At 46.0% G+C, this 26,495-nt stretch overlaps 3 protein-coding genes across 4 annotated transcripts; 1 reads left to right on the plus strand and 2 right to left on the minus strand.

Annotated features, from left to right (window-relative positions):
* Positions 1 to 1,253: 1,253 nt before the first annotated feature.
* LOC120897146 (surfeit locus protein 6 homolog) lies at positions 1,254 to 2,577 on the minus strand. Its single transcript, XM_040301801.1, has 4 exons — positions 2,333 to 2,577; positions 1,848 to 2,237; positions 1,610 to 1,764; positions 1,254 to 1,527 (listed from the first exon to the last, which is right to left on the minus strand). Exons 1-4 carry the CDS (start codon positions 2,433 to 2,435, stop codon positions 1,306 to 1,308), a joined length of 870 nt encoding a protein of 289 aa, XP_040157735.1. The 5' UTR covers positions 2,436 to 2,577; the 3' UTR covers positions 1,254 to 1,305.
* A 276-nt stretch (positions 2,578 to 2,853) lies between these two features.
* LOC120897144 (26S proteasome regulatory subunit 6B) lies at positions 2,854 to 4,616 on the plus strand. The gene is made up of 4 exons (XM_040301799.1): positions 2,854 to 2,987; positions 3,098 to 3,181; positions 3,272 to 3,822; positions 3,909 to 4,616. The coding sequence occupies exons 1-4, from the start codon at positions 2,955 to 2,957 to the stop codon at positions 4,477 to 4,479; spliced, it is 1,239 nt and encodes a 412-aa protein (XP_040157733.1). The 5' UTR covers positions 2,854 to 2,954; the 3' UTR covers positions 4,480 to 4,616.
* Positions 4,617 to 5,364: 748 nt separating this feature from the next.
* On the minus strand, positions 5,365 to 15,986 carry LOC120897147. 2 transcript variants are annotated; one of them, XM_040301802.1, is made up of 5 exons: positions 15,426 to 15,986; positions 13,611 to 15,350; positions 13,313 to 13,492; positions 6,481 to 6,596; positions 5,365 to 6,388 (listed from the first exon to the last, which is right to left on the minus strand). In XM_040301802.1, the coding sequence occupies exons 2-5, from the start codon at positions 13,951 to 13,953 to the stop codon at positions 6,320 to 6,322; spliced, it is 708 nt and encodes a 235-aa protein (XP_040157736.1). In that variant the 5' UTR covers positions 13,954 to 15,350; positions 15,426 to 15,986; the 3' UTR covers positions 5,365 to 6,319. The 2 variants fall into 2 exon arrangements, with proteins under 2 accessions (XP_040157736.1, XP_040157737.1); XM_040301803.1 differs by having other exon boundaries at positions 13,611 to 14,105; positions 15,306 to 15,986.
* Between the last annotated feature and the right edge of the window lie 10,509 nt (positions 15,987 to 26,495).

Genomic DNA, 26,495 nt, shown 5'->3' on the forward strand with positions numbered 1-26,495 from the left:
GCACAGTGGACGCGACTAAGCATTTTACTATGCGATACAACATTCCACACACTCGTCCCACTATGGTGTGGTGGGGTGATGCCGGTCGGTTGACGTAAACGCGTCAGCGTCGGGCACAAAAGCAGAGAGTACGGCACAACGCGTATCCCGCCACCCTGGCAACCCGTGCCTACTACGTTCTGATGACTTGCGTGTGACTGCGTGATGGTTCTTCCTCCTTCCAGTAGGGGTGACTGTGACGAGCAGGACATTTAGCGGCTCCGAAGGGTAAACATAATAACACCCAGATGAGGACGGCCGTTTTTTTTTTTAAATATTTTTCATTCTCGTAATGCTTATGCACACTGCCGGCGACACTGGTAATCATCGAGAGGTCACGGCGCCACCACACCAGAAGGGTCAAGTACGTTAAGGGCGCCCAACCGACTGACTGGCTCGGCTGCAATGCATGCAAACTGTGCACTGTATGTGTATTTATCGTGGACTTTTTTTGTGGCATGCCCACCCGTTTGGACGTCTCGTGCACCATTTGGCCCCACGTCAGTGCCCCACAGTGCTCCGGCGTGCCTGCGTCAGCAGGTCTTGTCTGCACCTAGTATAAATAAACGCGGATCCTGAAACTAGCTCATCCTGTTTAAATATAAATAAGACAAACGGTGAAGTGAAGAGAACAAAAAAAAACAACCATAACACTCCCGTCACCTAAATATAAAGCACAGGCGCGTCGGAAAGGGCGGCGGCGCTGGTGGGAATGGTGTGGCCCAGACGTGTCTCAAGTGCAAACTAGAAGGAGGGGATACGGCGATTAAAAGGCGTCGTGTCCTTTCGCCGGTTTGACGCGACCTGTACGCCTACTCCAGTAGGTGCCTCTTGCGAGCACGCTCTTTAACCGGCTCACGCCACACACTCGTGGACAGCGGCCTATGACGTACGTTTCGTAAATGACGAACAAAACGAAACGGTAAGCAAATATTTTTAGAGTTCATTCAACTGGTGCGGTGGAATGAAAAACGGAAACGGAATGGGTCGCAAATTTAGAGTGGAGCGGTGTTACGGAAGCTTCTCGTACAGTGGTTGTCGCTGTATCCAACATCATGTCACATCATTACCGTGTGTACTACCGTGTGTATGTGTGTGTCGCCCAACCACTCATCCATCCCCTTACCTTCCCTTAGTTTGTTATGATCATTATTGGCACGCGCGCTCATTAGAGATGCGGAAATGGTGGAATAAATGGGAAACCTGCGTGGACGTTCGGAGGAGAACGCAATAGTTTACCGACAGAGTTCAATTGCGTATATATTTCTAGAATCCAGGAATTACTCGTCCCTTCTTGGCCATCTTCTTCAGCTTGGTGTTCTTTTTCTTCTGAGCGCGCTCCTTAATGTTGGCCGTACGCTCCTTCTGTCGCTGTTTCTGCTGGTGTTCGATCTTTTGTGCCCGTTCCTTCCACTGTTCCTTTGATTTCTTAATCTGCTTCTTGCGTTGGACCAGTTTTTTCGTGAGCAGTTCCGGATCGTCGCGGACCTGTGTCGAAGAGGAGAGAGTTACAGAGGCAAACATTAGTGGCACCATCATTTCTAACATATTCCAGCTGGACAAACATTACCTTCTGACCCGACGTTTTGGCCATTGCCTTCTCCCACGCCTGTTTCTTCTTAATTTCTGCATACTTTTCAATATCGCCCGATTCCTTCAGCTCCGCAAGCTGCTTTTTGTTATCCAGGACCTTCTTCAGCAGTTTCCTGGTGTCTGTTTCAATTCCTATGGGAGGAAAACATGAAAAAAACGGCAAACACATTACTAGGCCTGTTTGTCGAGGAAATGTCATGAATCCAAAAACATACCCTTTTTCTTTACATCGCTCTCATCAAGCTGTACCTTGGAGAACACTATTTTGCCCTCCGCGTTGAAAATCGGCCCCGCTTTCTTTTCCTGCTTCACGACCAGCGGCTTATGTTCGATCAGTTTGCTCCTTTCCTTTTCCTGCTTGATCGCCATCATGCTGATGTTTTTCAGCTTTTTCTTCATCTGTTTCTCCTTCTTCAGCTTCTTGCGCTCGACTTTGTGCGGGTCTGTGCTTGATTTGCGTCCCAAGTGCTTTGATACGATTTTGTTTTGCTTCACTATGTTCTGGTGCGTCCTGTCCTCTTCGGTATCATCCGTCTTTTTCATGAGTGGTTTTTTCGGTTTCTCCACTGAATCGAGCAGATATTCAGAGTCATCCTCATCTTCATCTGCAAAAAGAAGGGCATGATAGATGTTCGATTGTGTTAGTTTGATTCGTTAAAATGCATATTTGCAAAAAAGAAAGTCCCCAACCGATGCGTACCTTTCTTGGCTTCCGGTATGTTGAACAGCTCCATATAAAACTCCATTTCATCGTTTATCGCTTGCAGACGGGTTTGCAGTTCGGTAGTCGCTTTCTTACCCATTTTGGATATCTTTATGAGGGACGAAACTGGACACACACGTGAATTTATTTAATGATATAGATTCCCGGCACAAATCGTCTTAATTTCCGCGTGGTGCCGATCAAAACAAATAGCGCACAGTGGTGTAGTCGTACATGGTACCATTTTGACATGACGTTTAGTGATGGTCACCAGAAAAAAATTCTCATCCGATCCGATCCGGGAACCTTTGTTCCGACATTGACCGAAAACAAAACAAAACTATTTTATTGCAGGAATATGAACCAAGTTGGTGTCTTTTTTGCATGCTGCAGCATGCTTATAATATTTCCTACAATTTATTGAAATAAATTAAATCATTCCATATCATTCAAAAATACACATGCCGCTGTTCTGTTCTATTCACCTTGGCCGTCGCCGAACAAGGCAGCTGTCAAATTCTGTTGACGCTAGCTCATCCGTCAAAAATCACCCGAGTCATTGCAATATTTGTTGCCGTTGTCCGCTCTTTACTTGTTCAGTTTGCAAAAAATAGTGAAAATGATTGACGCCGAGATGGTTATTCCTGATAAGGTAAGTGTGAGGGTGTAGTTGCACCTGTGGGCTTGCTAGCGGCAGTCGGAGTTAAGCGTTAGTCAACGGAATTAAGCAACAGCGATTGGTTACCATTCCTACCCGTACAGGACGAGTCCGACACGCGAACAATGAAGGACGTTGTGAACCCGCTGGAAGAACCGCTGGAGGAGGATCTTTACATAAAATACAAGGTAGTACATTAGTACAAATGTCGCTGTGCGTAGATTACAGTTCACCGCCTTTGCTAAACCCACGTCCACCGATGCTCATCCACCCCACAGAAGCTGCAAAAGATGCTCGAGTTCCTGGAGGTGCAGGAAGAGTACATCAAGGATGAGCAGCGCAACCTGAAGAAGGAGTACCTGCACGCGCAGGAAGAGGTGAAGCGCATCCAGTCGGTGCCGCTCGTAATTGGCCAGTTCCTGGAGGCGGTCGATCAGAACACCGGTATCGTCGGTTCGACCACCGGGTCCAACTACTACGTGCGCATTCTCTCCACCATTGACCGGGAGCTGCTGAAGCCGTCGGCCAGTGTCGCCCTGCACAAGCACAGCAATGCGCTGGTGGACGTTCTGCCACCGGAGGCGGACAGCTCCATCTCGATGCTGAATGCGGACGAAAAGCCGGACGTGCAGTACTCGGACATTGGTGGCATGGACATGCAGAAGCAGGAAATCCGCGAAGCCGTCGAACTGCCGCTGACACACTTCGAGCTGTACAAGCAGATCGGTATTGACCCACCGCGCGGTGTACTGATGTACGGACCGCCCGGTTGCGGCAAGACAATGTTGGCGAAGGCGGTCGCTCACCACACAACAGCTGCCTTCATTCGGTACGTAAACAAGGGCCATGTTTCATGTTGAGCCGGACAGCTCAATGCTAATGTAATGCGTGTTTGTTTTCCCCCCATTTCAACAGTGTGGTCGGTTCCGAGTTCGTGCAGAAGTATCTCGGCGAAGGGCCGCGCATGGTGCGCGATGTGTTCCGCCTCGCGAAGGAAAACTCGCCCGCCATCATCTTCATCGACGAAATTGATGCGATCGCGACGAAGCGTTTCGATGCGCAGACCGGTGCCGATCGGGAGGTGCAGCGTATTCTGCTCGAGCTGCTCAACCAGATGGATGGGTTCGATCAGACGACGAACGTGAAGGTGATCATGGCCACTAATCGGGCCGATACGCTCGATCCGGCCCTGCTGCGTCCGGGTCGTCTCGATCGTAAGATTGAGTTCCCGCTGCCCGACCGGCGACAGAAGCGACTGATCTTCTCGACCATCACGGCGAAGATGAACCTGTCGGAGGATGTCGACCTGGAAGACTTTGTCGCCCGGCCGGACAAGATCTCCGGGGCGGACATTAACGCCATCTGCCAGGAGGCGGGTATGCACGCGGTGCGTGAAAACCGATACATTGTGCTGGCGAAGGACTTCGAGAAGGGTTACAAGAACAACATCAAGAAGGATGAAACGGAGCACGAGTTCTACAAGTAGACACAGCAGAAGCGCAGGGAGTGGCGTGGCGGCATTGACGCTGGTGTATTCACGTTCGCTTTAAGGTTATACGACTGTACACGAATTCTGTGTGTGGGTTCGTCTCAATAAAACTAGCTACGATTTTGTCTGATAAACGTCGAGTTCTGGTTTGAGTCGTTTGAAACATTTCGGACGTTACGGAAGTTGAAGCAATGGAAGCACCTCCACATGGTAGCAACAATGCTCGGAGTATGTATGGTATAGTATAGTATATATATAATTTTCTTTGTTGTTTAACATTGACAATCCACAGAGTTTGTTATTTGGCATTTTTGGAAATGAAACACACACACACGCACATATACACATACATATACTCTCACAATTACTAAATGCTAAATGCTTTGAAACCGCGACAAACGGACCCGTCTCGATGGCTCGCCTCTTCAAGCACACGAAGTGAAGAGAAGGCGAAGCCCTTACGTTTGTTACATTTTGAATGTTAGAATCTCTTTGTTAATCTCCTTCTCGTGCATTTCAATTGTATATTTGCGCGCACGAAGTCTATTACCAACGTGTTTTGTTGCTCATCCCTTGTTCCGTGCTAAATTCGTCCCCCGTACACTGCAACAAGCACACCCCCGAACGAACGGGCAAGGAAACCGTTACCTTGGGTAAGGATAAAAATTACATGCAGCGCGATGAAAGTTGTATATATATCATATCATATCATATCATATCATTTCAACATCGGTATATAGGTATTGTATACATAGCTACTGCTCGTTTGCACGTGTATATAGTAATCGATTAATGGGATTATTTGTCCTCTTTTTTATGTACCTTTTTGGGGGTTGCCAAACACCCGTTAGATTTAAAGTTTGCATTTATTTAAAAGTTTACTTCAACAAGATGCTTTGCTTAGCTACGCATTTATATATTCATTCCATTATGACCCGTTATGTGTATGTGTTTTTGTTGCTTATTGCTCAATCTCGTCTCATTGTATCAATCAATCGGTATTCGACCTAAACTGGTGTTGCGTTATGCTTAATGCTTATGCCTCCGACCCAACATTATGGCTATATAATTAACAAGGTTTTAGCTTGGCCAACCCAAAACCACACGAAAATTCCCATTAATCCTCTCTCTCTCTTTCCCTCCCTTTGTTGCTCAATTCCAAAACTGTTCGGTTGTATGAAATCTAGCCACATTTTTCCTAACTACCAGTCAGTTTGACGAAGGACAGATGCCGCGTAAACAAAACAGTAAAACGCAGCCTGTGCCTTCGCCCGACCTGAACGCAATGCTGCGGCTGGGAAGCTGTTCAGATTTCATAGTCACTTATTGTCTGTGCGTGGGTCAGGGTGGTCCAGAGCGGTGCCCGGATACCTTCGCACACCTCCTTCTGCCGCTGCACCCGGGGTGCCTTCTTGCGCGACCCATATCTAGCCGGTGGTTTGCCGTCCTTGGCCGTAGCCATCGTGGCTGATGTCGTCGTCGTTTCGTCAAAGCTGGTGGTACTGGTACGTCCAACGCGTGCTGCATCCCTTCCTTCCCGTGGCGATCGTGCCGATGCCGGGCTGATGACGCCGCTACTGCACGCTGCGTGCGTTCGGCCCAGCCCGGTCAGATTCGTTTCGCTGTGCGAAACGGCCAACCGTTTGTGTTTGGTGTTGCGAAACCGTTTCCGCTTGCCGCGGACCAGCTCGAGCACCGTATCGTCCCGATCTTTGCCGTACGCACCGTAGGCGGCGGTCGCGATCGTGCCGGTGATCGTGTTGGTACGGATCGGCAGGAGCGGTCCGGTCAGTTCCGTTGGGCTCGGTGCCCTCGAACCGACCGGACTCTCCGAATGCTAGCACTGCTCGTTGTCCGTGTCGGAGGGTGGATCGGTCAGCAGCATGTGGGCGGCGGGCGAATCGAGCTGAATCGAACAAAGGCAATGTAGTAAAAAGGGAGAAAGGGAGGAAGATTTCTTCGAGGATGGAGCAAAACAGCACCAAACATCAACCTTACCTGGCTGCTGCCATGCGTATCACTCTTCTCCTCGTACACCGTATCCAGATCGAGGGAAGGGTATCCGCGGCTCAGGCTCTCCCTCGACTGCAGCAGAATCGAACGCTGATTGCCGACTGTTGGAGGAAAAAGCAAAAAAAAAAGACGAAGGTAAAATATATTTGCATTAGTTATGGAGCAACAAAAAAGAGCAAGATGGTTCTTTCTTCAATCACCCGTAGTACAGATGTGTTCTGGTCGTTTGAATCTCTGCGACCGCTATAACGATGGAGGCAAAGGACGCGAATGAAGGCAACTGACGAATGCATGTCAATACACACACGCGCGAAAAAAATCCAATCTCTATTACTCTTTTCCTTACGAAAAGGATGTTTTCGTACCAGTGCGACGTTGTATGATGCATTCCGAACAGGCAGGGGCGGCAGATGGTTCTTTGTTCCCATTCACTCGACATGTCTTCCTGAAGTTAGTTAAACCTGACAGAGCGGAGCGTTCTGGGAATGCGGGCCAAGCGAAATTGCTCCACTCCCGGACCAGACAAGCTCCACAGCGTTCTCAGAAATAGGCAGCAGCCCACCATGAATGGGTACACCGTAATAAATGCTGCTGCTGCTGGCGACGTTTTGTACTAAATGCTTCAGAGTGGGCTTGCGAGCCCGGAAGATAGGTTCGTTCGTCGTCCGTGGTTGAATTGAATTCCGCAAAAAGGACGCCTGGCTTCCATCGTGCACCATCATCCTTGCGGCAAGCTAATTTGAGCTTTATTCCACGAAAGGCGCTTTGAATACAAATTTAATTTAATTAGATGTGCCTTTGGATAGGTGTTCGGGGGCTCCGTGTGAATACAGCGAGTTACATGGGAGAGTGAGTATTTGAAGCGGCAAAGAGGTTGGATCATGCTATAAAAAACAGTGTCTTCAGGCTCAGTGGCGGATTTAACGGTGCGCGGACTGAGCGGCCGCGGGGGGCCCCGTCAACGTAGGGGCCCCGTGTATGGTAATTCTAGCATATAGAACAGTGTGTACAGTAGTCTCAGCGAGATCTTCTGTGCTAGATAGGGGCCCCATGGATGAAGAGACTCATAAACTATAGGGGCCCAGTACAGGGATTCTGAGCCCCCCCCCCCCCCGCCAGCAAACCATTAAAGTGTGTTTGATTCAAAACCTTATGCAGCAATATGCAAACCCCCCCCCCCCCCGCTCGACACCAACCGTGGGGCCTCCACTTCTTTTAACGCCCCTAACACCCTAAATCCGCCACTGTTCAGGCTGTATTATACTAAGAGATTCTGGTTTACATTTATTTACAACATTTGTTACCCATAAACATGTTAGAGTTGTAAAACTTTAAATATACGAAAATAATCATAAAACATGACATCCAGACATGCCAATTAATATCAAACAAAAATAGTAAAAAGTGTAAAACAACACATAAATTATTCTTTAATGTAAAAAAGAAGGAAAACTAAAACATATATTGAATACAGAAAAGCAATGCTAATCACTCTAAAAAACATAGAAATGTAAACGATGAAACAAATAATTGACAACAACAATCAAAACAAAAAACCAAAAACTAAAGAAAATATTAATAGATTTTGGAAAAATAAAAATGTTTAGGTCATATGACTGGCAAACAGTAAAACATGAAGAAAAAAACAGCAAGCTACTAAAACGTTCTAAATCAATTCTTAAAAAGTTACAGAAGATAAAATTTTATAAAAAATCATTTAACTTTTTCCTCAGATTACTATCTTCGTTAGTCAAATGATAACAATAACCCACCTTGAGCATTTTTATAATATTAAACATTTGTTGTTTTATTGATGTTATACTTCACTTAAAGGTATACTAATTGATACCAATAAGCAATTTTCTTTATAAAAATTGTTAACACTTTACCACTTTTACTCTTGACATGCTTTAAGTTCAGGTGCTTATCGAAACTATACCGGTGTTCATATATAAAAACGTCCGATATTTCTTCAAAAAGTAAATATAGTATAATATTAAACATACAATCAAAAAAAAAATGAAAGAGATCTGTATGTCTATCAATCTTTTGCTTACTTTAGCAGTAGCTCCCACGCAATATCCTTCATTATCAGTGACCGAAACGCCCCCGAACACCGATCCTGTGCTGATGCGCTCAATTCAAATGAACGATGATTCTGCTTTTCCAGGGATACGTCTTGATTGAAGCAAGAATTAAATCGCCAGAAATAGAGCGAACTTTTTATGCGGCGAAAGAGAAGGAAGCACCGAGACTACTGAGACGCCCTATACAATCTACCATCGACTTAGTTACCATTTGGTAATAATGAATCGAATCGCATCGAAACGGTGGTGGTTAGCATTGCCTTCCAACTCCATCCCAACCCAAACAAACAAACACGCACCACACTCAATTATTTTGCATCATAATCCTCCACCATCCACCGAATGGAAACAACAGAAAAGGCAACAGCAAACTAGTGCCAAAGTAAGCATTAGCGTCGATCCGACGATCACGACTTCTTAGGGGTCAGCCTTCGGGCCAAACCTCAAAGGGACAGCAAAATGGAGCCGTTTAGCGCGTTCGCCGCGCTTCCCGCAGAAGGCAAAGACGGCGAAACACAATAAAAAACCAGAGCACAACATTCTTGCGCCTTTCGCTTGCACAATCCTCATGCTGGTGGATTATGATGCTGGGAATGTTTGCCAACTTTATAATGCCGGGAGGTGCAGGAGTCGTACTGACCTCGCTCGATAGGGCGTGTGCCTGGGGATGGGTTTGACGAACCTCCCACCTCCCAACGGGCACGATCTAAATGGGAATAATTGCCACTTCGTTAGGTAGTCTCCCACTCGATCGGAATTGCACGGAAAAACAGCACCGAACCGAGCTAAATTCCCTTTTTTTTGCGTTGCTTTTGTCTCGTTAAGCCAACCACACCACATCAAACACCAGACGCCAGGATGCCACACACCCGGAGAGGCCATGAAGTTGTAGAACACCGAAAGGCCGATGTAATGCTGCGTTACGCGAACGAATCAATTATTTATTTATACACACTCGTTTATTTATTTATTTGCGCATTCATTACGCGCAAACGGTGGCGCGTGGTTAGTTCCACGCGAGCGTTGCTGCAACCGCAACCAAAGCTGCGAGCTGAGAGTGTGGCAGTGGCATAGTTGGCCGTCTGACAATGTTATCCTGGTCGCCATTCGGAGGTCGGTGGCGAAGTGGTGCCAGCTAATCAGATCACCATTACGGTGCGGATGGTTCCGCACAGTCTTTCGCTCCCGACAATCAGAAGCTCATTAATGTCGGCCACGTGGTGGATCCACGCGTCAAGTGTGTGTGTGTGTGGTTGTGTGTTGCAGCTGTGCGTGAGGTGAATTTGAATCAACGTTTGAAGTTGTGTACACATGCGGAGGGCTTAACGATAGTGTGAGTGAGTGAACGTGCGATAAGAATTTAAAGAAAGGATGATGAGCACAAACGACGAATAAAGTTCACATCGTATTATAGTTTATCTAGGACGGAGCATCACTGTGAATCCATCCTAATGGACTTTGTTTAATCTGGCTTTAAAAGAGCTTTAAGGCTTAAGGCCATTGATACAAATCTCACACACGAAACTGGTACCCCTGTTAACCCTTGACGTATCGTTTGCATGGACACAGCTAAACATAAATCTTTCCCAGTACATCCACCGGGCAGGGATTTCCCCCCAAACCCACCAGGCCGACTCAATCCGCTACCGCAACCGACGAAAACTTCTAACGAACGCTTTACCTACCCCTTTGAAGGCGTATCAGATTCTTCCGCCAAGCGAGTCCGTTTTGTTTTGGCTTTCAATCAAACAGTGGCAAATAGTGTACCGTTTACTCCGGCTCCGGTTCGATCGCGTTTCTGTTGGGCGCGGAAACTTTAGATCGATTGCAAACTGGTAAAGTTGTTTTCCCCCATGTTACTAGCGGGGAGGTTTGTTCGCTGAATGGCAAGCTTTTAATTAGTTTCAAGTAACCCATTAAAAGGTAAACTATTACTATGCTCGTTTTTTCTCTCCCCCTTGCGAAGAAGTGTTGGAAGAGTTGAACGTTGTTTAATGGTTGAAACTAGTTGAGTAATTATAGCGTGCGGCAGGAACGGTAATATCCGTATCGATCCTGTTTCTCCGATGAAGCTTTGAAAGTTTTCCAATTCAATGTTGCCAAAGACAAATATAGAGACAGTGCATTGCAAATCAGCTTTCCATTCCCTGGCAGGCAGCATGCCCACGACTACCGTCCACAAATGCTAAAATGTGGATAGTTTCAGTATTGAATTTTGTTTGCGTAATGTGGTGGTTCATTTGGTGAGAGCTGTAGCCATTTTCTTAGAAGTAGGATCTATATGCATACGGTGGGTTGTTTGCAGCGTTACCAACATCATTCCTCTCTAAGGTCGTGTTTCATTTGGGGGGAATGGAGAAATTATTTATCCGAGCCTGGGCTTTATTATTTAGCCTTTGATCCGCAGTGGTTCAGGATCTGGGTTAGTTTAGAGTCTGGGGTTTGTTATTTCCATTCCACTAATGGAGCGGTTCGGGATCTCCTAATGAAGAACCTTGGGCCCAATAAATAACATTCCTTTTCATACTGGGTTGCATACTGCGGGTTCAGGGCACTTTTTCACGGATACAAACGTAATACTCATTACCTATTATTTCAAGCCTTTTTATACGATGCCACACTTAAAGAATGACTAGTTTTATAAGAATATTGCAAAACAGAAACAAATCTTGAAATATGAAGTCGACTAGTCATCTCCCTAAAGCTTTTAAAATAATAAATATATAATTTCTGAAAGACCAATAATGATGACCGGACAAATAGCATTACGAGGTCTAATTGTATCGTTATATTGTGTCATATTATCCAATATTACGAACTTTTTATTGTTTTAAAAAAATATTTAAAAATTTATACAATAGTGTTGTTAATTCCAGAAGGTTTCGTTCGATTATACAGGGTTTCCCACGATTTTATTGTGCGTTCCCACGATTTTTTTATCGTATTCCATAGATTTTTGAATCGTTCCCATAATTTATAGGTATTTTCCTATAAGATATCAATACAACTGGACCAAAAAATTCTGGGAAACGGCCAAAAAATCGTGGTAACGCACCAAAAAATATGGGAACCCACAAAAAATGGATGGGAACCAACCAATAAATCGTGGGAAACCCTGTATATCGGTTGAAACTGTCGCTACTTTCACATCACTATGGTATGTACTTCCATATTATATATATTGTAATAACACTACAATTACAAAGAATCAAGATACTTCAGCTTAAATAAAGTGTCCCAGGCAAGACAAATGGCTTACCGTCCCTAAAGAGTTGCAGGATAATTCAATAACACAACACTTAAACACACCCAATCAAACAGTTCATGAAAAATGATAACGATTGGTGATTCCGAACCCAAACTCAATCCGTTGCAAATTCGCGTTTGCCATTTTGCCTCGCGTAAACATGCCAGTGCGAAACATAGCCATCGTTCCACCTACCAGAAACATCGTTCCAAACACCAATACTACCACCCCGGGGGCCACGACGATTTGGTGCTCGTTATAGAGCGCGTCGCTTATTAATCTAAATAAAGGATCCTTTGCGCTAGATAATAAATCTCAATAAACCTTATTCAGTGCGCGCACATAGACACTGACACCGGCACACACACACACATTGGCGGCAAGCGTGCAGTATCCTTCCAGTCTTTCACGCTGCACAGATCTCCCGCAACGGATGAATTGTCCTCCATTAGATGTGATTCATGTGCTAGCGTTTTCCGCCGTTTTCCACACCGGATCGCATCCCCCCATCGCCTCGCACGCTAACGATTTTCGCGACTGTGCAATTCCCTTTAAAGACTCGGCAACCGCAGTCCGCAGGGCATTTGTTCGTCTATCGCCGAAGGGGACGGAGATTTTGTCCAACAAACTTACTCCCGCGGACATTGCGGGCCCCAAACTTTATTTACATCACTTTGCCTAATTACTCCCACAGCTCCTTCGCCTCTAAACAGCTTGCACCTCCCTTAGACACAGGACAAGCACGGCGACGGCTGATTGATGCACAAACAATGTAGCATTCATAATAGGCGACCAATAGAACCTCCCCCACGCGGGCGCCAACTTTGCGCAAATGTTGTAACGCGCCGTACACGCCGCGATGAAATAATTGAATCAATTTTGTTGACGCGCTCGAAAAAGTTTTGCATCACCAGTAAGCAGCCAGCAAGTTTGGTTTGTGGACAGTGTTTAATTAATTGAACTATTCCCCGGTCGGCTGCTGCAAAGACGCGCGCACTGTGAAGCGGCTCCTCTGCCCGCATTCCAACGGAAACGAAGAGTGGAAACATACTTTTGTGAAATGCTTTCGCAAATTTCACGAAAACCATCTACCCGAAATTCTTTGCTGCCCTCATACACCATACCCGGCAGCGTTTCGTCGTGTTGTAGTAGCAGGGCCTACTGAGGGAAAGCTGGAATGATGCTCTCACTCTCTCTCTCTGTCTGTCTTTCACTCTACGCTATTTTCAGTTGTTTCGTTCCATTGTACTATCTTGTCACTACGGCGTTCCTTTGTACGTGTTCGACTGCTGCTTCACGATGAAGCGCTGTGCGTCCCGCACGCCTTAAGGCACACACGAACACACGAGGATTTTGAGACAGAGTTGATGTTCTCCTCCAAAAGAAACTATCCAAATTCTCCGGAAAGAAAAAAAAAGCCAGTTACCACTTCCCACACTTTCCCGGGGGGAAAACGGCGGCGAACCACTGGCGCAATACTTACGGTGGTGCGAATTGAAGCGAACGAGCGTAATGGTGTTTGCCTTGAGATCGAAATTTCGCCTCCGGTCACGTTCGCGGGCAATCTTGGCACGGCGCCGCAGGCAGCAGATGACGAGCAGGGCAAAGATGGGGAAGCCAACGATGCAGGACAGGATCGGTACGACGATCGTCTCCGGCGACACTGTAAAGAATGGCGGATAACGAAGCGGGTTTTTTCTTGGTTTAATTTAAATCCTACCAAGTAAAGTAAAAAACTAGTACCACAGCGTACATTGGAGCACGAGACACCTGTCACTCACCTGTTGGATAGATTAATATGTCAACCTTTCGGGCGGGCTGTTCGGTGGGTGTGGTGGACGTTGCGACCGTACCGTTCGGCGCTCTCGGTGGCACGAGTGCCGTCGCTAGCGTGCCACTGCTACTATTGCCGTGCGCCATCGAGCCAGTTACGTGTGCGTACGATCGAGCCTCGGTCGGCCTACTGACGGTCGCGTTGCTGGGTACGGTTTTGCCGAGTACGGTACCATTGATGGCTTCATTCCACGGCGCTGTAATGATGTCCTTTGTCCTGCTGCTGCTGCTGCGCTGTAATCGTTCGCTGGAGGCAGTCGCTTCTATAGCACCATCTAATTGCAATAACATTGTAACAACAGGCTCACGTTTACCACGAAAACACGGTTCGCACACGTTTCGTCGTTCGTTCGACAGTGCTCCGTTCCCGGGCGGCGCTTGCTAGCAGACGCTTGCTACCTACACTCATTTAGCTTCTGTTGGGGCGGATTTGGCGGATGTCACTGCCGGGAACGGTGGGTGAAAATACGTAAACGTGCTTCAATTGATTGCGTCCCGTCGAGTGGGGCAGGTTAGAACAAACAACAAAAGCACAAAAGACAGGAGAGGAGAACTCCTCCATCGACCGTTTACAGAACACCGACCATCAGCAGCACCGGGGTAAATAAATAGAATCGGTTCACTTTCGCTTTTAGCACAAAACCAATTTAGCCTGGATTGGGCCCTCCTTCGGGGCCGAGTAGAATCGAACGAAATCGAGTCTTTGTTGTGGTGGAGACAGGATGGGAAGATGGAAAGGCGCACGAATTGTTTTCCGTAGATAAGTTTTATTGCCTTTTTTCACCTCTTCCGGTGAACTCTTCTTTTGTGCTGTTTTTCCCCAGCCGTTTTCTACCAACACCCATCCAGCAGACCCGGGAAGGATCGCTTCCCTTTGTGTGACCGATCTGATAAACCTTCTTCACGTTCCATTTGCCAAATCAATCAATTTCGTGTGCCGTGCCGCACAAACACTACGCAAACACTCACACGCGGCGCCCCGTTTCCAACGTTACATGAAACTTACGTTACCGCACATACACACTCTTCACGCAAGCAAGATCAAGTGAGCCAATCCCAGGGAACACAGGCACCATACCACGTGGGCTGCACTCTCTCTCTGTGTGTGTGTTTGTGGACGATATTTTCGATTAGCTCGAGCTTTTTGGTTGTTTGGTTTGTTTGTTGGGTTTTGTTTCTTTTTTTTTTGTTCGATCGAAGCATTAGCTGGTTTTGTTGATTTATCCGCAAATTGCATGCAATCGTCGCACCACGCAACACACCATCGGACTCGCCTCAAACGAACCTTCACGACCCTCTTACACAGCACTCATTACACCCCGCACAAAGCGACACAATTAACTGACGAGACAGATTCATTCAGCCGAAGCTGCCCATCCCAAACTGGGGTATAAGCACGCGCGTGTGTGTGTGTGTTTGCGGTCCGAAAGGTAACTTACACGCCGACGACGGTGCACGAGCGACTGGGCTGCTCCATCGCTTCATGCGGCGTCGCGTATCACACTTTTACAGCAAACACTTTAATATTCACCATGCATCCTACCTTCTCCCATCTCGCTTCTTTGTACGTGTGTGTGTGTGTGTTTGTGTACGTGGGTTTAAGTGGGAAAGGTGAAATGGTAGTTATACGAAGCTAAACGTACCGCACGGACAATCACATGTGTGGTCTGGTGATGATTGCGCGACGCCTACAGCGAACCGAAAGGGAAGCAAAGTTATATCATTGTGCTGGCTGATGTAAACTGTGCAGCAGGTTTAATTACACAAGCAACACGGAGAGCACATTTGTGTGGAAACAGGGAGGCACCGTGGTTGACGATAGTTTTAGGGTGTTGTTTTGTTGAATAAAAATAATTCACTGTTGTTGTTATCGTTTGTGCTTGTTGTAAACTAAGCGGGAGCGGATAGGAAAGAGAACCGAATCACTGGCGACCACGCGAGTAACTGCAAGCCAACACCAAACAGCAGCAGCAGCAGCAGCAGTAGCGGCAGCCGTGCCGCGCTTCGGCCCTTTCCTTCCACGATCGGTACAGCTGGTCGCGGAAACGCAAACAACGAGCCGTTCTTCGGACTTCGGGGAACTCCCCTTTCCCCCCACATGCCACTCAACCACCGGGTGACACCGAATGAAAATCGATTGTGAAACACACGCGCTGGAAAACGCGAAAATCGGTCCACAGTTGAACCAATGCGTGTAAGCAAAGGAAAGCGTGCGAGCGAGAGAGCGAAACAGGAGAGTGCGAACGAGTGTGAAAAGGAGCGCAAATGATACACGCACCCTTCTTCCTTTCTGCGGCCGGGCTACTTCGACGACGACGACGACGACGACAACAACTGGTGCGCGACAGCCAGTTAGTAAATGCTACTTCGGTCTGACTTCTGGCTGACCGTAGTTTTCGGTTGCCCTTCCTGTTGTGGGTGGAAGGAAGTGGTACTGGTGGTGGAAATTTCGAAATGGAAGATAGGAACACATCAACAGCGAAACTGAGACCGCAACTTCGAAGTGTGAAACAGAGAGATAAAAAAAGAACGAGCGAGAGAGAGAGAGAGAGAGTGAAAATGGGAAAATGAAAGAAAGGGTGAGAGCGAGAGAGGATTTGTTACATTTCGGAATGTTTTGTAGCGAAGCTGGATTGCTCGCCCTCCCCCTCACCCCCCTCAAGGACCAACACCAGCCTCCCTTTGGTCCTTTCCATTCCCCCCCGGGGAGCGCATCATCGCTGTGCTTCCTGTTCTCGCCTCGGTCGCTGGTCGAGCGTTTCAGCGTTCGGATGCGTTCCGATCTTGGCCTGACGCAAAACCACTCCCTCGTTATTGAGGTGGCATCGCATGCACAGTGCTGTACGGGATTTTGGCGCAAAGTTCATGAGCATGGGATTCAACTTAACAAACTTAACGGTCTCTCAAGAGACATCAAGCAATGAAAAATATATTTAAATATTAAAAATTATGAGAATCTCCTAGGCCCTTCTTAAGTGTCATTTTGCTGCCAAGATTGTACATTCACACTCCTGGTTCATTTCATGTAGATATTTTTCAACACATCATGCTGTAGTTTATGTTTGGATCAAGCTTTTAGTATCTTTTCTTGAATGTCATGTAGGTGTTCGATACAAAAGGAAGTGTTAAATTATTTTTCAACATTTAACATTCAACTTAATGTAGAAATGCCTTCTTTGATATAACTACTAAAAATCGTCTATATACAGTACACATTAGCTAAACTCTACTTGATTGAGTGTGAATCTAATGACAGTTTGCTTAAAAAAACCTGGTTTCTAATGGTTGATAAGTTGATTGTTTACTTACTTATCCGGCGCTACAACCGCTTTGCGGTCTTGGCCTGCCTCAGGAGTGCCCGAAACTGCTCGCGGTCTCGTGCCTTCGTCTGCCAAGTTGATTGTTTAGTTTCATATATTTTAACGCTTTCAAGTATAAATATATCATTTTGAACACTGTGGAGATTAGCGAAGGGTGAAATAATCAGATGTGGAGTTACTATGGTATTTGGAAATAGAATCAAGCGATGTTTTTTGCTTATTTGTTTATTTCCCTGTTCATAGCGATGTTATAGATTTGAAAAGTGTAAGCTTCTGTCAAATGGGAAAAGGAAATTGAATAAAAATTCACAGTTAACAGTTAACGCTCTATAATCTGAGACCTCTCCCATTTAAAACCCCCCTTTTAGGTGAACATTTTTGACAGTCCCTTCATTTTCAGTACATTTTTGCCTCTCTAATTTGAAAAACTTCAAAAATCTGTGTCCCTCTTATTTGTAGGTAGGGTGTATAACAAGGCAGCATATTAAATTTTCTATCTCTTTCTAGTTTGCAAGAAAATTTCATTCATTTTCTATTTTGAAATCCACTTTCTATTTTGAAATCCACTCTTATTTGACAGTCCCATCGGCTCTCAAAAAAGAGAGAGTTAACTGTAATAATAAATGCAAAATGATGAATGAATGTAAAATCATTCTTAGTCAACTCTCTCTTATTTGAAAGGCGATGGGAATGTGGAATAAGAGGGGGTTTCAAATTACAGAGGTAGAAATTGAATGAAAATTGCATTTAAACTAGAAAGAGACAGAACATTTAGTATGCAGTCTTTACTGTTGGTATAGGAAACTGCGAATACGATTGCAAATTTGAGCATACATCATTCAATAACCATGGCAACACCATACACAAATAAGAGTGGTACAGATTTCAGAGGTTTTCCAAATTAGAGGGACAAAAATGTACTGGAAATGAAGGAACTGTGGAAAATGTTCAAATAGGAGAGGTTTTTCAAATTGGAGAAGTATCAAATAAGAGAGGGTTCACTGTAGTTAGTTGACTTGAATTGGGCCCACCCCATGATACAGTCTCGCGCTTGAACAACTTAACAACATACCCGTTGTGGGCTCAAGCCTCGAGTAGACCGTCTCCCCGTAAGCAATAATGCTGGATAGCCTGTACAAGCCGGTATGTCCGCGTAGGACGTTACACTTATTAGAATATAAGTTAGTTGAGATACAATATGACCTCACTGATTGGGATACGATTGCGTGCCAAGTTCGCACTCAATAGTTGGGTTTTGTTTGTTTCATCACAATGGCGTTGCTCAATAGCTCCATGATTACAATACCGATGTTTCTTTATGTCAAAGCTACCTGCCTTGGTGGGAGACAACCCAACTATTGCGGAGCCAGCTAGTGAACAACCCAACTGAAAAGGACTCAACCAGTCAGGCTCTACTGTAGTTCACAATCAAGTGAAAATCGTCAACCTATCGAGTGTTTTTGTGGTTGTAGTAAATTGCTCATAAAATGTAGAACGGCAACTGGTGGTGAAAATTGCAACCGACCGTAGCGCTCGTGGCCGATACCGAGCGGATACTGTGTGATCCATCTTCCGGTTTCGCCAGAGCATCTCTCGCACTCGAAATCCCAACGGATGCCGATCCGTTCATATTTTCCATCTGAATGACAGGTTTCGTGCCGTTGCCAACAGTATCATTATTACATACATGCCTCGCACTCGGACGGGAAATTGGCTACACACAGCAACTACGGGGATATGGGGGTGAGGGAGTGGCTTAGTGGCCTTGTTGGTGTTGTGTAAGGGATGGGGGAGTGGGATGCGAGGAAGAGCACACACACAGGGAGGAAGGGGAAGGGAGCACGCAGCACGAAAACAAAAGGGAAAAAGATGCCAGTGAGCAGCAACAACGGCAGCAGCAGCAGTGTGTGGTAGGTGTAAATATGATTCCTTGCAAACTCAACTACAATACCTCAACCCCCGTGCCGTTCGCCCCTCGCTGGGCCTTGCCGTCTCCTTTCCTACGATCCATGCTTGCTTCGCCCAGTTCATGCCCCCTCACACCACAACCTAGCACAATAAATCTCCACCCGAGTAGTGCTGGCAGCAGTAGAAGCCGCCGATCCGATTTAGCACCATTGGAGCGGCGGCCGGGGCTACTTTGGCATTTGGCTTGCGGCTTGCGTTTTTGTGGTGATTATTTTCCGTCGGTGTTGCGTTTCATTCATTTCTACTTTTTTATTTTTATCCTCCCTCCCGTTCGTTCGTGTGTATGTGTGTTGGGTGTGTGTGTATTTCTTTCGCCGTCTCAGGACGCGTTGCGACTAAAGACGCTGCTATATACTAAAGGATGAAGCTTTCCATCTGGCAGAGGGGGTCGTGGCGCAGGGTGAGGAAGAGATTAGAAAAAGGCAGTGGCACAAAAAAATGGCATTCAATGGCGTGAAAAGTATTACCAGCGAGGAGGAGGAGGAGTACAAGGAATGTTGAGTAGGAGAAGCACAAGAAAAAAAACACTTCGCCCGGAAAAAAGACGAAGTGGATGAAACCTTAGTACGACAACAACAGGAAGGTGGCACACGTTGACTAATGGCTACCAGATGGGCATTAGCGGGGTTGTGCTAAAATATAAAATACGCTCCCGGGGGGTGCAACGGTGAGGGTTTGTGGGCGTCTTGCCAGAGTGGTGGGTGGTAAAACCGACACACATTTGCAATACGCTCCAGACAGGCGAGCAACATTATGCACGCACGTGTTAATGACAGCAACGAAATGGAGATGGCGGGAATGTTGGAAAATTCGTTGCACTACACGTTACCTTGGGTAGTGGGTATTTTCCGACATTTAGTTGGGTTTTCCGTACATTTCCACCCCTTTTATTCGTTGTCTCTCTCTCTCTCTCTCTCTCTCTCTCTCTCTCTCTCTCTCGCTCTCTCTTGTCGGTTTTCAGGAGCTCTATGCCTTGAATAAGCAGAGCGAGACAATGCTAAAGGAGACGGGAAACTCATGGCCCCTTCACTTGTTTCACTGAACTGTAACTCGCTAAAATAAGCGAAAAACTTAGTGCATAAAATGTTATCTTTGCTTTCGGAGTTTTTGAATTTCCCAAGAACTGAAACCAGAAAGACGGAAATAAATGCCTCAAGGGATAAGGTACAAATTGAAAGAAACACTATGGGAAAAGAAAGGAAAAAGTATGCTCGTTTTTGGGAATTTAAATTCCCTCGGCAAAGGAAGTTATAATTGGGAAAGAAATGCGTTTGCTTTGAGCACATTCCCGGTGGAATTGTTTGGTGTGCAATGGAACCAACCGAGCCGCCAAACTTTACTTCCCTAATTTCAATTCAAAACTCACAGAAATCCTCCAGAACAAAGGAAAAAAAAACAATATGAAATTCAATTCACTAACAATCGATTGTCAACTTCAATCTCTGCGTAGTGGCTCGATTAGCAACAATTTGACCATATTGCTGGTCCATGGAGCATGAAGGGATTTTTGGCGTTCGTCTACCACACTACCCCTCCTACCAGATGCTAAACCTCTCTCAGACAGTCTGCAAGTAGCTAGCTAATCGAGATAAATGAACCATGCGACTAATCGAGCGTACACAATCGGGTCGGTGGCCACCACGGGCAGCTAACAAACGGTGGCGGATCGTAGTTTTCACTCCTGCTCACTTACACTGTTTACTCACCGATGTTCACTTAAAAAGCGTCCCCGTGCGAGGCGTGTTATGTGCTTCCACGGCTGTGCTTCTTACCCTTTTTTTGTTGTTATTCTGCCAAGTCGAAAGGCACAAGTCCTCGAGCGACTGCTGCTTCTCTCGAGGACGATGCCGACTAGCGCGAACTGCGGGGGGTGGTGAAAAGTAAATAGCAAAAACCACACTGACACTCACACACACACACCCACAACCACACAGCATGAATGCTGGGCAAACTGGTTTAGTGAACTAAAATACGAACGTCATGCATGACCTATCCCTCCCTACCCCACCATTCTCCATCTACATCTGTGAAAGTAATAAATGGAGAAAAGGAAAGGAAGGCGCGAAAGCGAAGGAAAGGAAGCCGTTCCTGGCTCAACGGCACTGTGTGGGAGAAGTTAGTGACATCTTTTTTTTTTGTTGTTGTTGGCCTCCATTTTTCGGTTGGGGAAATACTTAAGCGCGCCTAGGAGGAACCGGACGAACATGCTGGGGCATGGCTAAAGTGGACGAAATATGTTGTCAATCGACCGTTAAAAGGACACTCGACACTCGACCGTTGGCAATGGGGAAACCCTGCGGGAAAAGCGACAAGCAGCAGACACCGAGCAACCCTGGGAGGGGATTATCCTTGCGCTGATGACGTAAAGCGGATGAGATGAAACTGTGTCATCGAATTGGCGGCCTGGTGGAAGGGTGTGTGTGTGTGTGGGGGGGGGGACTGGAACAGTGCGGTACAAGTTTTGTGCTACGAAGCTACTGGGGAAATTTACACGACGTATACAAAAGGGTGGAATTTACTGATTTATAGGGGTTTGCATTCTACTACAGCAATGAGCTGAGGTTGCAAGGTCTTCCTCTTACTTTGATCGTATGCTGAATTTTGCAACTACTTTAACCGCATGTAGCTTTATCATGAAGACATCACGAAGGAATTGCAGTGTTTTAAACATCTGTATGTAGGACTTTAAACGTAATATTTCTGCATTTAATGACTCGTATCTCCTATTCGAACTCAACTTCCCAGTTTCCCAATGCCGCTCCCGTCTTCGTGACTCCTCCTCTCATATGTTTCCCTAGATTATAAGAACACATTTTTAAAACCCTAGAGGCCAACAAATTGTTAAATGAATAATAATAATAATAATGTGTGGAACCGACTATCCTGCTATTAGTAACCAATAAGTCACTGAAAGCCAAGCCAGACCTTTACCGACATCGTTTGTTGTGCTAGAGAAGCACAAAGAGAAACATCTGTATTTTGAGACCGACATTATGGTCACAGACGTTCCATGATGCCACAGCAAAAGACGCGCGGAATAAGGGTCCGTATCCGAATCCATGGATTGAATAAGTTGTTTGTTATAAAACAGTGCTTCTATTCATGTGTTATCTTTATCTTTGTGTGGAGTAACTCGGGTTAATTTATGTGGCTTCAGCAAATTTTTGCTGGACGTATTATTAAGCAATACATTTGAAAAAAATAACAAATAATTGTAGGCTTGGGAACAAAAAAGATCAACTTAATTATTGTTTTCAAATTAATTTTTTTACATCAAAATCATAATTATTCCAGTGTCAAGCCAAAACATTGCCCAAATATGTCGTTAGAATTTCATAATGATGAAAAAAGTTCGCTATTGTAGTGCGAGTAATTATTAAGGTAATTCAATGTGTGAACTATTACTAACACATTACAATTATATCCTTAAAGGGCAAGTCATCCAAACTACCTGATTAAACAAATTTGAAAATACATTTATTGAAGGAATAAAAGAACAGCCTCTCTTTAGAAATCACACTTGCTCTAAATAAAGACCTGACAAAAGAATTCATCCTAATGAGGCCTTATAATTTTACACTAAAATTATCAAACTGCTGTATACTTGTGTTACAAATGTGATAATGAAAGCATCGGATTTATTCGAAAAACAAACGAAAACAATTCTATTAAATTATCAAACTGTTGCTGTCCTGCTACCGACTAACACTCCCGCCGCACTGTAACTAATCCGATGTGCTGCCCCATTCCGAGCATTTTTGTGTCATGTTGTGCCCAAGCAATCCGCACGTTCTGCGTCATATCCACGCACACTATTTGCTGATGACACTTTTGCGCGAGGTTTTAATGGGAGTAAGCTTCACTTTATTCTTTCTTTTCATATCTGCTTTTTCTTATTTTCACCCACTCCAGTAACAGCAACAGATTTATCGTGCCACAGTCCGGGTTTGGGGTATTTTATTGTGGCTTTTTACCCCCATTTTGCCCAACCGTCAGCAGTCAGCAGGAAGGACAGAAGGACGTGTGCAAAATTCAGAACATATCCCACCCTATCACTGCTGAAACTTTTCCCCAACCTAGACGATGGTAGAGTTTCGTTTCTTTTTTCTCAATAAATCGGGAGATGGGTAGCAAATGAAGAGCAAATGTGATTACTATAATCCACCGTGCCAGGTTGGCAATTCAATTTTCAAAACTTTTATCCCTGCCCGCTCCCGTTCATGCTTGCTATGCCCCCAAGAGTGACCTGTTATTTTACATGTCTGCCTGGGAGTGTACCATTACCGCGGAACGGTAGCAAAGAGTGTAGTAGCATGCTGTTGAAGTTCTGCCTCGCTTTGATGACTTCAAATGCATCTTGCCTCACCCCGGCACTGGCGACTGGCAAGGCAAAAGTGAGCCGTAGCCGTTGAATAACATTAGCTTACGGTATGTACGGTACATGTGCGCGCCAGTTGCCGGCAGCAGAAAGTGCTTTGCTCTATCATCGCGGGCTGAAGATTCCGTCAGCAGCAGCATCGCGGCACACATAGCTTGGCAGATAAAAAAAGGATACGGCAACGATACGCAAAGGGTTGTAGTGTATAGCGGATGTAGTGTAAAAAGAGGAGCAAGAAATACGAATAAACACAGTTTATGCCTTTTTCCCCCGTTGTTCCCCCCAGAATGGCAGGTACTGAAGGAAGGCGCAATTGCTAAAGTTTTTCATCAGTGGAAAATGCTACTCCAACGACTCTCCCATCGGAGGCTGCCAACAGAGCATATGAAATGTGTTGTGTTTCTATTTTGCACTATAAACTTCACAGCCATTGCATGTCTGCGTCTGAGTGAGGGGGAGTGTATGTGTTTCTTGAGCGCATAAACTTCAGCTTCGTTGGAGGTAATCAATCTACCAAAGAACTTTGACGGCTATGACTCTTTGTTCTTTCGGGTGCTCAATGACGTGGCACCAGTGTTATGCTCTATTCTGTGTTTTAACTTTTCCACAAGGGGGGAAAATGTTAAAAGCACGCCATAAAATGCACTTCAACAAACAGAAAAATGTGTTTTTTTGTATTTAAACCCTTTTTCTACGTTTGACTTTTAAAAGCACACAGAAATGGAGCTAAATGCCACACGCAACACACATGTGAATAAAATCACAACCAATCAATACCAATCGCAAACAATACGTTTTGCGCAGGTGAAATTTGTATCGCCGCCATCCGAAGGACGATACGGACCATAACTTTGCACGGGAGCAATAAAACGATCATCTGTTCAACTTAAACCAAATCTACCAACCAAACCACATCAACAAAAAGAAAGAATGAAAAAATGATGTAAGAAATCGATACAGCAATTTAAATAAAAGTGCCATTAAAAGTGGAAAAGTGAAGAGCACACAAATGGGAGGGGAAAAAAGGTTTTCCCACTGAACGAAGAAGCGCTACACACCACACCAAGGTCATTCGATCGTTCGCACATCATGAATTGTGGTCCAATTTTTCTGCCCACATCCCATCCCATTCCCAACGCATTACAGTCACAGGGTTTAGCACTGAAAGTATGGGGGAAAAGGGGCGCGACAGGGGAACCCCACATCGCCACCGTTAACGGACCGGGTTTCGCATCATCCGTGTGTCGTCAACACATCATCAAATATTATTGCAATCAACTGACGAGATTTCAATATTGCTCCCATGTGGCTGGGCGAACGATGGAAAGCAGGCACAGCACAAAGAGAACGTGAAACAACCGTGGGTCTCGCGCGCATCACCGCGCGCCAACTTTGATGGTCTACATAAAAAAGCCCTGCCCGCTCAACCGGTGACGAGCATTCAGAGCCATCAGGGCCGTCACGAAATTTGACGATATTTGACGTCTATTTACCTTCTTGCCCGTATTTGTCATCATTTTCGGCGATGCGATGCGCATAAAAAAAACAGAAGCACCCCGCGAACGACTCCGGATCATGGGTGGGCTTTCTCATGCCCACGGTGCCCCGGCCCTTTGATGTTGTCAACGTGGTGCAAAGAAAAAGAAACACTCACACACACACACACACTCCGAGCGGGGTAACTGATGTTACGGCTCGAAAACATGACGGCAACTGTCCCGTTTTCGGGCTGGATGAATCGGAAAGGCAACAATTAATTAGGAATTCTGCATAACTTTTCCAATCAGCTCTTTCTCTGGCCGGTATGCTCAGGTATCCGTTTCGGGGCGCTGCCGATAAAATATGCAAACTTTGCCCATTTTATCAGCCCTCCTTCGCTCGACAATGCCCCGGCATTGTTGCTGTCCGTTGTTTGGGGTTTGCCGTTTTCCTGCCTTTATTCCTGCACAGTGTTGGTGTTTTGTAACGCTTTACAGGGTCAGCAAATGGGTGGTTTTTCCCGGGGAGGGCCCGCGCTTACGGTAGCGTATCGTTGCGTGAAAATTCCCGCTCTATGGTGTTCTAGCCTAGAAAAGGCCCAACATAAAGGGGTTAAACTAGTACAGACTTAAGTCCCCTCCCCCCCAAGCAACACCTTTAACATGGAGAAGAGCAAAAACAACAACAAAAACCCTTCCCATTGTGAGGAACCATTGTTTAGCGCCGCTCCAGTGTAAAGATAACAGCACGCGGTATACCGGTCGCCAGTCTCGCGAGCTTCGTTTCGTGGGTTTGACTTTTCCGGTTTACTGACACGTATGTATGTGTATGTGTGTGTGTGTGTGTGTTTGTGTGCACGCACCTTGCTTGACAAAATCAAAGTCAGGCCGGCACGGTAAACCAGAACGCACTCCAAAGATATAGGTCACACAAAAACAGTAACAATACGCTAACGTTATCCCGCGAACGATCCCAAACACCTGTCCCGATCTAATCCCAAACCGGCTCCAACAGTAGATGGGGAGGTTGGTGGTAGACTATGGGCTGTGCCAGCCGCCAGTATTCGCTCTTTGAATGTAGTGAATCCATTCACGTGAGAGAACGGGCGGGCGCTTCACTAGCAAAACAGTAAAACAGCCTCCACCGCAGAGCCGAGGGGTTTAATAGTTTTAAAGACTTACAAAATGGGCCAACCGGGCCGGGTCCTGGTGCGGCCCAGTTCCGAAAAGTCGAGCAGTCAACACACCCTGCAACACTGCTGTGGCATTTGCTTTGTGCGCTACACACTCACTCCGTGCTCTCCGGTGGCACGAGCAGTGTTCCCTGTACGGGATTGCGTGTCCTTCGAAGTTACCAGCAAGGTTGACTTGGGTACACACCAACGATGTTCGCTTTCCACCGAACAATGGCTAAAGTTATGTAAAAGGAGGCATTTGAAGCACCGCCATTGTTCGGACAGCAAATGCACCAAATTGTTTGTGTAGTCGTGTTATGTTCTCGACTACAACGGCTTTCCCTGCTGCTGCTGCTGCTGCTGCTGCTGCTGGAGTCAGCTGTCAGACGTTGCACAAACTGGGAAACCGTTTGCGCCGGGATCGTAGCATGCTGAAGCCCGTACTCTATTGCAACCTACTGCCGCCATGGCAACCGACAACAGGACGTACGTTTTTGGGAAGGTTTTGGCTTTG

Source organism: Anopheles arabiensis, chromosome 2 (genome assembly GCF_016920715.1).
Source record: "Anopheles arabiensis isolate DONGOLA chromosome 2, AaraD3, whole genome shotgun sequence".
NCBI classification, from domain to species: Eukaryota; Metazoa; Arthropoda; class Insecta; order Diptera; family Culicidae; genus Anopheles; species Anopheles arabiensis.

Bases quoted from the DNA above. Each gene is read 5' to 3' on its own strand.
- LOC120897146 (XM_040301801.1), bottom strand. From the start codon at position 2,435: ATGGGTAAGAAAGCGACTACCGAACTGCAAACCCGTCTGCAAGCGATA. The intron at 2,238-2,332 runs GTACGCATCGGT...TTCTTTTTGCAG, and splicing joins CATACCGGAAGCCAAGAAAG to ATGAAGATGAGGATGACTCT. The intron at 1,765-1,847 runs GTATGTTTTTGG...TTCCTCCCATAG, and splicing joins GAGCGATGTAAAGAAAAAGG to GAATTGAAACAGACACCAGG.
- LOC120897144 (XM_040301799.1), top strand. From the start codon at position 2,955: ATGATTGACGCCGAGATGGTTATTCCTGATAAG. The intron at 3,182-3,271 runs GTAGTACATTAG...TCCACCCCACAG, and splicing joins ATCTTTACATAAAATACAAG to AAGCTGCAAAAGATGCTCGA. The intron at 3,823-3,908 runs GTACGTAAACAA...CCATTTCAACAG, and splicing joins ACAACAGCTGCCTTCATTCG to TGTGGTCGGTTCCGAGTTCG.
- LOC120897147 (XM_040301802.1), bottom strand. From the start codon at position 13,953: ATGTTATTGCAATTAGATGGTGCTATAGAAGCGACTGCCTCCAGCGAA. The intron at 13,493-13,610 runs GTGAGTGACAGG...CATTCTTTACAG, and splicing joins CATATTAATCTATCCAACAG to TGTCGCCGGAGACGATCGTC. The intron at 6,597-13,312 runs GTAAGTATTGCG...TTCCTCCAACAG, and splicing joins TCGCTTCAATTCGCACCACC to TCGGCAATCAGCGTTCGATT.